This window comes from Lutjanus erythropterus, chromosome 22 (assembly GCF_056507025.1).
Source record: "Lutjanus erythropterus isolate fLutEry1 chromosome 22, fLutEry1.hap2, whole genome shotgun sequence".
Classification (NCBI taxonomy): Eukaryota; Metazoa; Chordata; class Actinopteri; order Lutjaniformes; family Lutjanidae; genus Lutjanus; species Lutjanus erythropterus.
In genome coordinates this window covers 2,296,310-2,313,717 of record NC_139338.1, presented here as the reverse complement: position 1 = coordinate 2,313,717, position 17,408 = coordinate 2,296,310, and the positions used below count along the sequence as shown (strand labels likewise).

The 17,408-nt window shown below is 38.6% G+C and overlaps 1 protein-coding gene across 1 annotated transcript in view; it reads left to right on the top strand.

Annotated features, from left to right (window-relative positions):
• tmem178bb (transmembrane protein 178Bb) overlaps positions 1-16,871 on the top strand; it is a 167,074-nt gene extending 150,203 nt beyond the window's left edge. The window contains exons 4-5 of the mRNA XM_084711139.1: positions 7,025-7,162; positions 13,033-16,871. Coding sequence (XP_084567265.1) covers positions 7,025-7,162; positions 13,033-13,283 — 389 coding nt within the window. The 3' untranslated portion in view covers positions 13,284-16,871. The remainder of the gene's footprint in view (positions 1-7,024; positions 7,163-13,032) is intronic.
• Positions 16,872-17,408: the final 537 nt, after the last annotated feature.

Here is a 17,408-nt window from a genome sequence, read left to right as displayed (position 1 = left end):
GGAAAAAACTTCCATCACCATCTTAAAGAAGCAGATTAAGTATAACGTTGCTTTTTAAGTACAAAAGTATATCAAAAATCAGTGTCCTTTTTTTCCAAGTATTGTTATATACAGTATATGTAGAAGAGTATTACTACTTTTACTTCAAAAAAATGTGTCAGGTTATTAAACTGATGCCATGTTACATAATACTTTTATGGAACTCTAACCCCAATCTGTTGAGTAAATATAAGCTATATACTTGCAGTATATGCCATAAGTAACTATAGTTGTTAGATACTGTGACAGATTTCCCTGTGATTTTATTTCTGCATCGTCACTGCAGCAATTTACTACAACAGATTATTATTGTCAAAGATTATTATTGTACAGAACAGTCATTCCCTCAAGACTGGATCAGGACCCACAGGTGGGTCACAGTCTATGGAAGAAATTCAAAAAAATGTAAGATTTAAAATATGTATTATATATTTTTTCCTGAGAAGAGGAAGTTAAAATAATAAGATGGCCTTTTAACCTGATTTTTTTTTTTTTTTAATTTATGAAGCATTTAAAATGTGTAATGATTTCAATAAAATGCATTTGCATGCATTAAGATAAGACACGGTGATGGCAAAGTTTGTTTATGCACAAATTTACTCTTCTTAAGATTTATTCTTAGGGCCTAAATTGTGTTGTGATGGTCTATTATTTGTAAAAAGTGGGTCCCCAGAAAAAAAGTTTGTGAAACACTGCAGTAGAAAGTGAGCCTTACAGTGGAATACTGCTAGTCACTCCAGTAATATACTGTACGTAATACATTAACAGTGGACTGCTGAAAAGTTTTCTTCATACGAAAATGAATAAAACAGCTGTAAACTGACATAAGGCTGTAAAGAACAATGTGTCTTTAATTTTAATGGTCTAGTATTAAAACTTACAGTTAATTAAAATGAACTTTACATTTTTGTAAACATCTTACAAACCAAGTAAAATATGCTGTAAATTCTTAAAGTGCTTCAAGGAAACACATCAGTGATAAATGAGCTGCCACACAAACTTAGTCTTGAGTCTAAACTGTTTTACAAAATACAGGACAAAAATTACAGTATTTTCCTGTATTAGGAAGAATGGTACATTATTGTTAGAATTTTGCTGTATTTTTATCCAGTTTATAACAGCAGTGGAAAAATATAATATTTGCCCCTGAAAATGTAGAATAGACATGTAAACTAAAATATAAACACAATATTATAACATGCACTGACTCTCAGAAACGTGATAATATTTAAATGTAATGTATCTGGTTTACACAATATTCTGAAGCTGTTAAAGATGTCTTTACAACCACACCATGCTGTAAAACAAGTCTATATTTTGAATTGAATAATTTTTGTAAAAGGCAAAATGCTGATTTTCCAGACAGCTCAGCCTCTTTCATTATGTACATGAAAGCACTCACATTTTCAGAGTGAAAAATTGGATTGGGCCTGTTAGACAAACCTTTGATCACAGTCAGAGTAAATGTCTCCACATAACCGCCTGTTCAACATCCACACCTTCACTTTTCTCTGCACCATCTGAATGTCAAACAGCGCCTGCCTCCACTCATCCTTCACTGGTGGGATGACACATTCCTGCTGCCTGTGTTTAACACATCACGCTCCTGTTACACCACGTCCTCAGAGGCTGCTCATGCAGTTATTGTCAGCTGTGGCTCTTGTTTTATTGATCATTGTCATACTGTCACTAACTTCCTCACTGCTTAACCCCTTCACTTCAGAATTACATTTACACTTACAAGAAAACACGTGTTCCAGTTTTTTTTACCCCCACCCCATTAAGAAACTGGCATAATAGAACTTTATTGAATTATATGTAATAATTCCATGTCCAAGACACTTTAAAATGTCTCAACTTGTATAATGGATTGTCACTTTAAAGGAATAGTTCAGGTTTTTTTTTAAGTTTGACAGGGTCAGCAGCAACATGTATTTTAGATATCTAAAAAATTTTGAATGGCCCACCATCTACTGTAGGGATAAGTACCTCATACAATCACACTTCAAAAAACCTGAACTATGCCTTTTCACAGATGTAGTTCTTTTAAAATATGTAGAATATTGTAGAAGTCCTTTCAGCTGTTTGGTCTCTATGTTAGTGTTTTATTTCACCGTCATTTAGGGTTGTGGTGGCTTCCAAACAGACTTGGTTTTGTAGCCCACAGCTCAGATATGAACATATTGTTGGTTCAGGCAGAGCTCTGAAGTCTCGCTTGCATTACTTGTCACTATTACTCAGCTCATGTACACTCGTGCCAACGCTGTTTACTGCTTCAGCTCCTCCATCACCCCAACCTCCTCCTCATGTGTTAAGCTTTTAGTTGATTTTTATCTCAGAGGGACTATTCATGTAAGTTTGTGTTTATTAAGTGGGATTAGTTCTCCCAGCAGGACTCCTGTTGCTTCTTTGAGTCTTTTAGAGTTCCCTCAGAGTGCAGACCGACTGTACAACCATTTGCTATAAATGAGCTTAAAGTCTCTCTTTAAAAGTCTTTGACACAAGAGTCTCCAACTTAAAAGTTGGTCTACCAGCAGGTCAAACATGTCTGTCACACATAGCACTAACATGGTGTTCTGACTTCATCTAGAGGCAATTCAAATGTGTAGTATAAACTCTTGTAAATGACAATATATTTTACATTACATTTTAACCCGCCCCCCCAGTGGTCAAAACCAGTGCAGCTTTAAATATATTTTACTACAGTATGTGCCTTCTGTGGCAAATATTTCTCTAATGCAGGTGTGTAAGTTTGGTTTCAGAAGTTATGTACTTTTTTCAATGAGAAAAAAGTATATTAGTGTTGTTTATCATATGACATACGTTATGACACACATTGTAGTTGATGAAATATTAAAACATTTTTGTATACACTGTAAAAAGGAAAAGCTGAGAAAACTCTACATTTCAAGGTAACTTAAATAGATTTTTTTAGTTTTTCCAGCTACTAATGTTTTGTTGTGATCATTTACTTTTCTTCTTTATGTTAACTTGAATCTTTGAATTTTGGAAGCCCCACCCAAAAAATGTATTTCAAAAACCATAGAGTAACCTCACTGAAATTAAAGTAAATAATGGTTAATAATTTAATATGTTCATTTGCAACCATTGTATCTTCAGGCACCCAAATAATGACAAATCACTATTTTAAATTGACTCGCAATTAAAAAAAAAAAACCTCAAAAATTAAATGCTAAATGATACAATTATAAAACGATACAATCAAAATGAAAAAAAGGCTATTAATTCCCATACAGTTTTTTGTCAAAGCCACATGGAGCCAGTGGAGAAGGGCAAAAGAGCTGCAGGTTGCAGAGCTCTGGGTCAGAGGAGGCCAAAGTCAGATTTTACAACAATGTATTTGCACTACCTGAGGCTGGTCAATATGTGATGTGTGTCTCAGAGGCTGCTGGCAGTGAAAGGATGAAGATCTCAGGAGTGAATCTGAAGGAACATGATCAGCATGTTCTACATTAGAGCGGGCTTGTTTTCTGGTGCTCTACAGTTCTGCTCTCAGGCCAAATGTTTTGACCTTTCTCGCCCCACCACATTGTGTCTTCCAGCCGAGTCCTGCTCCATCCAGCCCCCGGCCTCCTCCTTCCCTCACCCTCTTCCTCCCCCATCCTTCCCCCGACAGCGCTCCTCATCCATGACATTCTAATCTACTTGAGAAGGGGGGGTCTGGATTTTTGCTTGGAGCTCTTCCTCCTCTTCATATTTCAGCCGCTCTCTGCAGCCAGTCGCTGTCAATGTCATTAGCCTCCTGCAGAGCTCACTGCTGTCCTTGTGGCAGAGCACGGCCTCGTTCACACTCTGTCTGTTTACCCTCACACTGTCGTCTCCACAGAATGGACCACATTTATAAGACTGCACTTCAGTTTCATATATAACATGATGGTAAATAGACATTTTAATAATGTGTCTGACTTCTGCTGCCCTCCATCACTGAGCAGTCCTTCTCTCAGAACTGAAGTATGCATATTACCAATAATTAGGCTCTTAGTACAGAACAAACACCTCGCTGCTGGCTTTGAAGACAGAGTGTGTTTCATATTAACAGTTAGAGGCAATATGTTGCTCTGGAGTTTAGGTATGGGACGGCTCAATACTGATGTTCATATGAACCCAACATGAAGAAGCAAATGAGGCCAAGGAGTGAACTGTTACCATGAGACGGTCTGTTAAAGGCAATGACACCAGAGATGGAAACAGTGCACACACTCTTTACTGGAGTAGAGGTACAGATACTTGTGTAACAAAAAAAAAAAAAAGACTAGAAGTACTGATTCAACGTCTTTACTGCAGTAAAAGTGAAAAAATACAGGCTCTGAAATGTCCTAAGTATAAAAGTAAGAGCATTTCCACTGTCTTTTTCTGCACAGAGCTAACTGAACCTCACCATTTGTCTGCAGTCAAATCTCCCTCTGTCTGTTTCATCTTGTTACGTTGTTTTTGTCTTTTTGCATCATTTGTTATTTTCATCTTGTTATGTATTGCCATGTTGTTTTGTGTTTCATCTTTATGTTGTTTTCATCTCGTTAGGTCTTTAACTTTTTGTCTTGTTTCATTTTATTTTGTCATTTTTGACTTGTTACATCTTTTGCGTCATTTTTATTTTATGACATCATTTATGTAGTTTTCATCATTCACATCATTTTCATCTTGTTACACCCTGTCATTTTCATTTTCTTAAGTCTTTAGCATTTTTTTTGTCTTGTTGCGTCTTTTATGTCATTTTCATCTTGTTATATATTGTTACATTGTTTTGTTCTTGTTACATCGTTGATGTTGTTTTCATCTTGTTAGGTCTTTTACATCATTTTTGTCATGTTACTCTTTTATCTTCTTTTTTCTTGTTACATGTTTTGTCATTTTTGTCTTGCTACATCTTGTAAGTCATTTTTGTTTTATTATGTCCTTTACATTGTTTTCATCTTGTTAATTCTTGCTATGTAATTTTCATCTTGTCATATCTTTTATATTGTTTTCATCTTGTTACCTCATGTAATGTCTTGTTAAGTCTTGTTATGTCATGTTTACATCATGTTACGTCCTAAGTCCTGTTACATCCTGTAATGTTCTGTCATGTCATTTTCAAGTTATTACATTCTTTTTGTCCTGTTACATCTTTTACATAATTTTCCTCTTGTTGAATCTGTTGAGCTTGATACGCACTGATAGATACACCAAAGAATCATCTTTTCTATGTGTTATTTTTCCATCCAGTTCCATCGAATCAGTCTTGATGTTGAGAAGGCAGCGTGCAAAAAAAAAAAAAAGCAAAATATAAATAATCAATAATCCCCTCAAATGTAAAATAACACAGTATTGTAAAACATCACAAAGCCGACAGTCAACAATGAATCTCAAAGTGTAAAACCTTCTGCTGCACCTCTGCACAGGCTCAGACTTTCAGCCGTGTGGAACATCTGGCCACTTTTACAGTCAGATGTTTCTCTGCTGTATGTGTAAGTAGGCAACTGTTCACTAATACATTCACCATATGAACTGAATAAGTTGATAATATGTCAGAGGTTTGTTCACAGCTTTTTCTGCTGCCATCATGTGGTCAGTTCAGTTACAGCACTGGGTCCCAAACTTTTTCAGCAGAAGATCCAAAAGAGAAATCTGGTGTGTCTTTGAGACACAGACTGAGAAAAATACATAATGAATTGCCATAACATCTACATTTGTAGACTGATGAAAAATACAATAAGATGTCATCACCTCATAACTAACATGCACAGTCCACTGAAAGAGAGAAGGCTTTTAATTTGAAACAGATACAGGACATATTGAGGTGGTGCAAACATAACAATGTTTGTTTGAGTCATCATCCACCTCACCTCTGACAACCATATTCATACTTACTTGCTCTTTATATTTCTCCATTTTCTAACAATAAACGGAAATATTTGTCAGAATACCTACATGCATGTTTTACTAGAGAGGACGGACTGGACAGGACCCAGGACACATTAACATACACATTGCTGAGAGAGTATGGCCCAGACTGCAATGCATCTTGGGTGCATTCACACCTTTTAAAAAAATTAAATAACACCAAAATATATATATTTTTTAAACATTTATTTATATATTTATCAATATGCTGCCATCTTGTGAAATAAACTGTAATGATTGCATATATTCACAGCAGTATTTTTCTTTACTATTTGTGATCTGATTCAAATTTTAGATTAATGTAGAATTACATAGTGTATGAATTACATGTATGTATATGTAAATGTATTTCAGAAGATTATAAACATGTTATTTTAGCATTGATATTAACAGTTTTCCCCCTAGAACCATCACAAATAATTATCACAGCCTAAAATGGTCAAGAGAATGAAAATGAAACAAAAAAAAAGAAAAAATGTTCAAATGACTTCCTCAGCTGTTCTAGTGTCGAAGAGTTGACATTGCTGCTAGACAGAATTTGTGGAAATATGGTGTGGATTTTATTCTGCCTATTGGCAACTACCGGAGAAAATGGGTCTGCAACCCATTTTTATTGGGTTGTTTCCCTCAGTTATTTTATTCTGAAACCACTCCCCCCTCTTACAAGATCTTCCCTGACTTGAAAGGACAGCTGGATGTGTGTAGCTGGTTGCGTGTCAGTTGGACTCAGGGTGTGGGAGTATTTAAATTGCTAAGCCACTGTGTCCAAATGCATCATCGTCTGTACAGTTTTCATTAGAACTGGACCAGTGACTGACACTGATGAACTTTATGGGCTGGAAGTGCCGTCCTGTTACATTTCTGCTGCCAGCAAGTATTCAATGTTTATTTCAGCGGGGCCGGTTATCAACCCAAAACTGAAGGAAGGACCTCAGAATATTTTTCTTTCTCCACTGACAGTTATTATGATTGAAACGGGGTTTTGACGCAGCGTGAACATGTATGTGTCATGTTTCCTCTCCTCAGGTCAGTGTTCTCCTCATGTTTAACCTCTCTCTCTCTTTCCTCTGTGTCTCCTCAGACTTGCGGCGGATGACGGCAGGTTTCATGGGCATGGCAGTGGCCATCATCCTGTTTGGCTGGATCATCGGTGTGCTCGGCTGCTGCTGGGACAGAGGACTCATGCAGTATGTGGCCGGCCTCCTCTTCCTCATGGGAGGTGAGTCACACACACTCATACACAGTCAGTGAAAGCTGATTATAGTATCACCACCTTATCAGACATCCCATACTGTACAAAAACAAATTAATAACATTGAAGGAACACATTTTATCATCGATAAAGAAACTTTGGGTTTATTTACTGATTTCTCTGGTGGTGATGGGCCTCTATAAATCTGCATTTTACTTCATCACACTTCTTTTGTTAAAAGAACTGCAGTGTAATCATCTCAGCACATAATAGTAAGACTTTCTATGAAGGTGTTTATAATGCATTATAAGCACATTCATAAGACATTACAATGCATCTATAAGGCAGCATTAAACTCTTAAGAAATGTCTACAATCATGCATGACAACTTGTAACAAAGTGTACGTGGTGACACAATGTTTTATATGTCAGCCATTCATAATGCTTTATAGCTACATGCCAAAGTGACAGCAGTGTTTGAAAGAAGAATTTGAGTCCTGGGTTCCACTGCATGTTGTAACTACTTTAGCCAGTTCAAGACTCATAGAGAACTGCTCTAACATGTCATAACAGGTTAAAGTGTTAATTAAGTTTCTGAAATGGAATAATGTCTTATTAACATCATATAATTGCAAATAACTTTATACTGTACTGTTACTTTACTTATTGCTCACAAAGTAATGCTATATTGTTTTGCTGCATTATTGATGTTTATAAGACATTATTACATACACTTTATAATCTGTTATGACACATTAGAGCATTTCCCTATGTGTCTTTATAACTGGTGAAAGTCATGGTAGTTATAATGTGCTGTGTAAGCCAGGACTCAGATTCTTCTTTGAATCTTTAGGGATTGTATCACTCAGCCCTATTAATGAATCTCAATTTTTAACACTGCTGTCACTTTGACATGGAGCTATAAAGCATTATGAATGTGGAATTTATAATTAATTACACTCTACCACCACTTAAAATACTTTGGTTTTATGCAACCTTATAAATGCATTATAATGTCTTTTTAATGTGCTTACAATGTATTATAGACATGACCTTCACTGAAAGCATAACCAAAGTGATTAACAGTTTTCTGTTAAATAGTGATTCTCAAACTTTTTCTGGCATGCCGCACTTCAGAAGCGAAAACAACCAACATTTTTTTAATCAATAGTTAACAATGACAGGAGAAAGAACTCATAAAAAGGGTCCAAATTGAAATTTAGTGAAATAAAGGTCACCATGATAACATCAGCAAACTTTTGTTCTGAACTTAGTGTCACACCATATTCCCTCCAGTATGGAGGCATTTTATCTTTTTATTGTGTTGTTTTTTTACGTGTGAATACTGGTCACCATTCACTTCCATTGTTTGGAGGATTCTGCAACACTGTTTTCCTGTGAAACTCCAGCAGTGTTTTGTGAACTAAAAAACTAAACGTGACCTTCAATCAGGATGAGGATGAGTAGATAATGACTGAATTTTCACTTCGACCTCGGTTGCTGCTGACCTTTCAAAGTGCAACCAATGAGACGATGTAGTGAGAAGCAAGACATACAAGCAGGGCAGGTAATGAGTGATGGAAGAAGTTTCAGAGTTCCCAGAACTCTATAACACAACACTGAAAACATCACAGTCTCAACAGGATAAATAATAAGTGGACAAATGTCAGCTCTCAGATGGGGCTACCATTTTTGTGCATATAATTTATGCACTCAGCTGAATCCAATGTTAAAGTTAGCTTGCCTGTTTATGTATGCCAAACAGACATGTATGATGTATAGCGCTGCACTTTGCCTCTGCAAGTCTGTGCACCCTACCATCAGATCATCCTTACTTTATAAAGCACTCAGATTGATTTTCAGCAGTTTTCTGTGAGCTGAGCCCTCATTTTAAACATCAATCATGTTCATTTAATTGTCAGAAGCCAAAACCACAGTTGAGACTAATTTTGGATTATTTGTGCAGCCCTACAATGAGCACAGGCTTTGGTCTTTCTACAGGCATGATCTGTCAAACCTGACAACCTCACTGTCTTAAGGAAGCTGCGCACAGTCACTGGCTGTGTCCCACTTCTAGGCCCATTTCCTTATTTTTTGGCCATTTACGAACATATCAATGCATCAATGTCCCTGTTTGGTTTCAAAGCAGCAGTGTTATGGTTCATGGTCAACTTCTTCACCTCTGAGGTGTGTTATTCACCAAGATGAACACAGCCTGGCCAGCTATGCTAAGCTACCCATCTGAACATGAGTGTGTAGCATCTCCAGCCCCTGCATCCCCCAAGCGCACACATGCACACACACACACACACACACACACAACCCTGTGTCCCACTTTCTGGCAGTGGCTAGTCAGTAGTAACTAACACACACACACACTGATGTGATGTGTGTTGAACAGCTCTGGTCTGGCAGGAGGCAACTGCACACTCAATTATGATGGGCCCCGGATTAGTGCTGTGCCCTACAGTTGTATAATGAACAGGCAATTAAAAAGTCAATTATGTTGCTTGGCAATAAAGGCACAAGAAATAGGCTGGGTCAGTCTGCAGTGGCCAAATCACAGTGAAACAGCCCACAGGGTCACTGAGCTCCCAGAATGAGGCCAAATTTAGTCTCCAACTGCTTCTGCTAAACAGAGTCTCACATAAAGGACTCATTCAGATGAGATAAAGTGGACAGATTAAACATTTAAAGCAGGGATATCAGAGGTTTGGTGGCATGTTCTCTGTGTGATCTCCTGGGGTTTTGCCCATTGTTCGTGTGTTGGTGACTTTTTTTGGAAATACCATTTTATTCAAAGATCCAGGAAATAATGATATAATAAATGAATAATAATGAGCAGAGAGACTGATCTCTCCTCTTTGGTTCCTTTTATAAAGGTTCCATATGGATCTTTTCCAGAGAGTTCTACCTTGAAGCCAATATAAAGGGTTATACCTAGACCCATCTGTGACAGGTTTCACCCAGAACCACCTATGACAGATTCTACAGAGAATCCTTCTATGGTGTAATGGCTCCACCCAGAATCCTCTCTGGGAGTTCTACCGCAAACATTTTTATATGCATGGGTTTTATCTAGAACACACTCTGGTCATTCTAGTAAGATCCCTTTGATGCTCCAAGGCACAAACATCACTATAGGTTCACAAACATTGTAAGAAAACTCTCAGAGAACTTCTAACTTAGCCTAAAAATCTTTAGCAAGGAGTCCTAGCTGGAGAGGAGAAATCCTTTATCATAGTGAGGGGGTGTGGTAGGTATGACTCATGCTTTTAAAGAATGTGATTGATTGATCCAAAAACTAAAAGTAGCCTACAAAATTCACATGCTGAGAGTTGTTATATTTATTTGCTTAAGTTTATTTACAATGTTAAGGAGGAAAGCCCGCTGTATGAGCCTGTGAGGTGTGGACATCCAGTGGAAATGAATGAACTGTGAAAGTACTGTGACTGTGTGATCAGTCTGCTGATCAAGGTTGTGACTGAACATTCCTCCATCCTGCAAACACTACTGTGGGTGGAGGAAACAGAATAAGAAAGTGTTTCTGAAGTTGCACAAAATTACGCATGGGTTATCTACGAGGTATCCAGCTAGTATCAGGCTCTGACAGAAGCACACAGACCCCAGCCAAACGCGAGACACACATACATGCTGCTTGTTGCAATATTTACACTTTATTTTGGATTGAAAATATGCTCAAAGGACACTTTACTGATCCACACTCCTGTGAGGGGAAAAGACTGAACATAAATGAAGGTGTTTTGTGATTGTGGAGTCGTGTGTGTGTGTGTGTGTGTGTTTGCTTCAGCTAAATGAGCTGGTTACTATCTTGCGCATTTAAACGGATTGCGCCACAGACTTTCCACATCAACCAGGTTTTAGCTGGTCTAAAGCACAAGTCGTTTTTTACTCCAGTGCACCGAGCACAAGATAGCAAACATGCCGGGCCACGCCTTTGGTTTGCTTTCATTTTTAGACCTCCCACCCATGGCTGCACAGGCCAGACGCATCTTGCAGACGTGGCAAAAATGACAACTGTGTTGGTGTAAAATAGCAAAGCCACCTGCACCAGCAGCACATCTGCTTTATGCTGGGTTTAAGATAGGGCCCTTTGTCTCTGACATTTTCTCCTCCGCTTGAGAACTCTTAAGCCTCCTCCTTTCTCCTAACAGTTGCTTTGTTAACAACTTGATTCTTCACCAGGATTTAGTCTTACCTAATTCAAGTCCAAATTTCTCAATAGGAGCAGCTCTTTGTACAAGAGCAAGAGACCTCAGGGGGTTCTTCTGAGAACCCTTGAATACTATCGTAGTAAGAAGATGAAAGAGTTCTGCAATGACTTTAACAATTCTCTTTTTTTCTATAAAGGTGGTTCTTCTTTGTTCTTCATATGGTTCTGTGTAGCCCTCCAGAAAGAAACCTTTTGGAACCCTTGTTTCCAAGAGTAGAGCATTTCCATCACCTGATGGTCTGAAATTTTCATGATTCAATGATCAGTACAAACAATCAAACAATGAGACACTGAGCTGTAGGAAATATAAAGCATTTTTTTTACCAACATAATGAAGAAACATTTATATTTATTGTATCTGCAAACTAGTCTGCCAACAAATAATTTCAGTAACTTTTCAAATCTGACTTTAGTAGGCTGGGTTTGAACTTCTTCTCCGTTAAACCCTCACAACCAGAGAGCAGGATGATAATGAGACAGTGATATTGTAATTATAATGTTACTTGTAGACATCACACATGGTTTTCTGGTGATCAGATCTTCAATTCCTCATTATCTGGAGTCAATCATGTTTCATCCAATCCTGTTCCATCATGGAGTCATTCCTCTTCTAAGAGGCCTCTAAGACCAGACCAGAGAATAAGTGTCAGATCATAATCATGCGTAGGAAGACATAATCTTATAATAACATCGTCTTACATAATGACATAATGATGTCCTCATCATCAGCTCATCATCAAGCATTCCCTGAGATAATGAGACATCAAACCATTATGATGGTTAAAAAATATAAACGATCATCAAAGAATCACATGAAAATGAAATGATTAAGTTGCTGCTTGAACATAATGGACCATAAAATAGTCAGAAATCATGGCTGATGATTAATTACCACACAATACAATTCTATTATACATCAATATTACAGTATGCATTTATTCATGTTGTCCATACAAGCCATGGCTTGACTTTTCAAGTTTTTATTTGCAGTCATTGTATATTTTTCAATATATTCCAACATCTGATGGACCTGAAACTTTAATGGTTGAATCATCAGTATTTTATTTTTTTATTCTTCACATAACTACTGTCACTTTATATGAACAAATAGCAACACCGTGAATTCTTTCAAGGAGAGACTGACTGAAAGCACAATAATAAACACCTCTATCGTGACAGGCTTTTCACTTTGCCTTCAAGCGTGGCCACTTGAAACAGCTATAAAACAACATACAAAAAGATTTTTGGAAAATCAAAAGTAGGATATCAACATTTTGTTTTGTTGGAGGCAAATCTTTGATTTGATTTGGTGCAGAATTAAACCATCTTTGACCACTAGAGAACTGATTAGATCAAATCAATGTCCACTCAAATGTCCTTCCAAAGTGTACCACATTAAGGGTGGGTCGTGACTCATTCTCCTGGGAAAAAACTTTAGCCTTCCCTAGCTAGCATGACATGTTTGATACTTATGGATTCCTCAGGCCTTCTAGTTTCATATGATACCAGCATCTTCAGTAGTTTTAAAACTGAAGAGGCTAAAAAGCAGACAGTGATTTCACTACCCGCTTTCAGGTCAGGGTTGTCCCAGGTTTGGTTGTCTTTCACTGTGACAGAGGTTTGATGTATGTATCTCCTTCAATATCTTGTTCTATCATTTCAGGAACCTTCTGCATCATCTCCCTTTGCACCTGTGTTGCCGGCATCAACTTTGAGCTTTCCCGTTACCCGCGGCACCTGTATGGCCTGACTGACGACATCGGCCATGGCTACGGCTGGTCCATGTTCTGCGCCTGGGGAGGCCTCGGCCTCACCCTCATCGCTGGCTTCTTCTGCACCCTGGCTCCCTCTGTTCAGCCCATACCCCGATCCACCTGCCCCAAGTCCAGACAGGAGAATGGCACCGTCTGCTAAAGCCGGCAGCTGAGAGAAGACCAACTGAACCCACATATCGACATAAACAAACAGAAAAACTGTTCCATGTCTTCATCTGTCCGCTCATCTCCAGTCTCTCCTGGTTACAGATTCTTTTTTAATTTGTGTGTGTTTAAAAATGGGTGTCTTGATGATCTGCAATCTTGAAAATAACAGAAAAAAACTGAAGAACTCAAGAAATATTATCAAAAAAATTGAAGTTGTGCTTGTTTTGTTGTTGTGGGGCAGACACTGAAATGGACCATGACCTTGAAAGGTTGCAAAAGAAATTTGCAGACACTGAAAGACGATCTTTTGGATAGTGAGGTTATAGGAAAAGAATGGGAACTCAAAATGAGAATTACTTCGATGAACTGGTCTACTGTGATTGTGGAGAACTCAATGAATCAGCAGTATTGGAGGGAAACAGTCTGATTGTCAAGATCTCGTGGAAGTTCCTCATGGAGTTGGCCTCTTGGAGCCTCCTGTAGGATCGATTATTCACAAGGGCATGGACCAGACATGAAACCATGTGACTTGCTGGGCTGGGATCATGTTTAGTGGCCATCTGTTAACTCTCAGTGTTCCAGTTTCTGAGGTTCCTCCAGTGACTTGGAACATGCAAGGAGCAAAGAGATCCAGGACCTCCACTGTTGTACATTCTTGTACAGAATATTCCAGTGAAGAGACAACCAGGAACTGTCATGTTGGACCATTTTCATTCTCGTGTAGGTGCATTCCATTCTGTCTGATGATCCCGTATTCCATTTAGCATTTTATACATGCATTTCTCTTTTACTCAAAGTGTATTTTCCTTTTTACTGAACCCGTCATGTTGTGAACGAACTGAGCGTAATTTCAGAGCAAATGTTGTGTTTGTTTGATTTTTCCATTCTAGTCATAGAGGTAAATGTGTGTGTATGAGTGTGTGTATGTGTGGGGAGGCATTGTTTTGCAGTCTCTATAGAAAAAAGTTGTAAAAAATTATCATAATGACAAAGCGGAGCCCTGCCTCGGGGATGTGTAAAGGCAGGAGCTTTGATGAACAGAAAGACATAATGGAGAGATGTAGTATCCTGTTCAACCCGACTGACTTCTGCCTTGTCATCTGTTCTGGAGACTCCCAGCAGACACGGCACAAAGAGAAGAGTTATTCAACTTTGTTCTCTGCTGCCCTGAGCAACTATGGAAGGCTTAAGTTATCGCATCTGATGAGAACGTGCTCCAGCTTTTCTTGTCGGGAAGATCCGCTGCTTGTTTCTCAGAGTACACAGGTTTTCCTCCAGCTCTTATTTTTCTTTCACCAACAGCCAAGACCCAGCAGGGCTTTCTCTGTAAACAGTACAGAATCAAAGTACAAGGTTTTAAAAAGGTGCCACCTTGCTCAGTCTAAAGATGTCTAGACTAAAAAAGAAAAGCTAAGAATCCTCAAGGCCATAAATCAGAAATCACAATAGACACTAGGATGGGCTTCAATATTTCTATGCACATTAGGCAGGATGATCATCATGCAATAAACAGGCCATTTAAACTCTCAGTACGACCAAATACAGCAGTCAGTTGTGCAGGCTGTGATAGATGGCACACATACAGACATCCAGTCATCCAGAGCTGAACTTTGAACTCCAACAATACAATACAAACAGCAGTGAAAGGTAGTGAGACCACAGCCAGTGTGAGCCATCCATTGAAAATCACAATATAGTCAATTTGGAAACAAAGCCTGAAATGGTATCTGTTCAAGAATAATTCTGGTCAATTACAACTTGGGTCTTTCTTTTCAAGTCCTTATCCCAATCAGTTCATAGAGTGTCTGAGTATTGGCCAGCAGGTCAACATCAGTTGGTGGAGTATGGGAGTGAAAGAGGGGGATTAACTAGTTTTACCCGTGTTTTATGTGTTCAGCAACTACCGTCAAGAGCTTTTCACACTGCACTTAGCCCAGGGGTAAAAGCATTGTTAGGACCTTCTTAGCCTCAGCTTAGGAAAGTTTTCACACTGGCACAATCCTGACACAGTCCAGAAAGGACTAACCACAACTTTGTCCTAGGGCTTGTTGGCCCTGCTCTAGAGCAGAGTTATCTCCTGAAAATCAACTAAACTAAAAGGTGCCCTTAGCCACTTTTCCACTATAGTGCCACTGCAAGCTAGGGCTATCTTCAAGTCAGCTGCCATTAATATCCTTGGATCTCAAGCCGCTGGAGCAAAAACCATTTGTGTTTCCACTATTGCCCCACAGTATTTCCCTAAAACCCAAAATGTAATGCATCCCACCTGTTTCATGAGTGAGAAGCAGAAGTTGAGCTATCATGCAATTTAAGTCTGCCAGCTGAGCACCAACAACCCACTGCAGAAGCTGTCAAGAAAAAGAATATAATGGAAAAAGACACAGCTATTATTGACCTTTGATTGGTGGAGCATGATGAAGGTTTGAGTGATACGTCGAAAAGTCATGTTAGCTGAAAGCTCCAGGACACAAAGCAGAAATGATACCCAAGTTTGCCCTTGTTTGACCAATGCTGTTGGTAGTTGTGCATGTTTAGTTTTTCCGTTATTCTTCAGAGATGAACCCAGGTGTATGAAAAATGAGCTGGTGCAATGACATATTTCATGCACACATCTCCACTACCCTTCAAGCCAGGTGAGCCTATGACCCTTGACTCCACCTCAGGCTAATGTTCATTATGCTGGCCCATGGTCAATCAGTAGCCTCCCCGAGATGTGATCGAAGAATGAAAGTGGTGATACAAACAAAACTGTCCAGGCAAGTAGGGCTTTAATCATGCCTGAAAAGTTAAGCCTGTTGAGGCCCGATGTCGGCAAAATTCAATCCAAAACTGACCCGAACCTGATCCTCATTAGCATATATAAGTTCAACCCGATTACAGCCCGACATTTTTCTTAACAAAGTCTCTCTGTGCGCTAAACAGAAGGAATTTTCAGTGACAGGAACAATACATGCAGGGAATTGGAATTGGTGATGACTAAATTGGGGAGACAAATTAAAATAAATGAATTTGAGACCTGACCCAAACTCATCAGGTTCTGTAAGGTCCTGTTGGGTTCAGGCACAGATCTCAAGCTCTAATGGCAAGCACAAGCATGCCTACATTTGGCATGAAAGTGGAAAAGCAGCCGGTATGAAACAGTTAAAGGCTATTTGATTCCAGAATGATGCAGGAATTTAAACATTAGTCACTGTACAGGCATTTAACCCAGGGCTAGCAGAAGAGCAGTGTGTGACTGGTATAGCCCTGGGCTTGGGTTTACACTAGGTTAAAAATGTGTGTGTGAAAGGGGCTAAATTATACCAGGGCTATCCTGAGGGTAGCTAATTATATCCAGTGTGAAAATCCTTTCAAACAGCGCCTTCATTCCAAATTGAGACAAGTCAGATGATTTCCTGGCAAGATTCCGCCCTGTGAATGATGCTTAAGCTGCCCTATGTTTCATCCAAACTGAAAAAAAACAGATGAAAATGGCTAACCTTGTTTTTGCTAACTCTGTCACATTTACAGCTAGTTTATAATGTGCTCTGTATCTGTCAAACAAAACTCAATAAAATAAATACTTCAAGTTCAAAATTAAGGCCTTAGTGTTTCTACAGTACAACTGTAGATGTGTGTGTTCTTGTCAGATAGCCCAGGCCTAGCACAACACTGCTTGGACTGGCACTGGAAAGTCCTGCACTGGATCAGGACTGTGTAACAGGTAAAAAAATATATATAAAATAAATCCATGGGTACAGGTAAAAATGAACAAAATGTGAACAGGCTTTTTTTTTTTTTTTTTTTTTTTGTTTTTTTTTTGAAAAATCAGAGCTGAAAATAATTGTGCTGTCTTTTTAACATCTCGATCAGTTTACCAACACAAGATTTGACCCCTAAATTCACTCTTCGCAAAATAATATGACATCACTGATCGGACAGTGATGCAGGCTAGCTGCGAGCTGGTACATCAAGTCATAAAGTCAAACATGCCGGGCCACGCCTTTGTCAGTGACATAAAGGCAAAACTAGGCAGTAGAGAATGCCAAATTGTGGAAATTACATTGTCAAAGGCCAAGTTGGACTTTTGGAGGAAATTTAGTATCATCAGCAGATTTGCTGCTTGTGGCAAAATGTA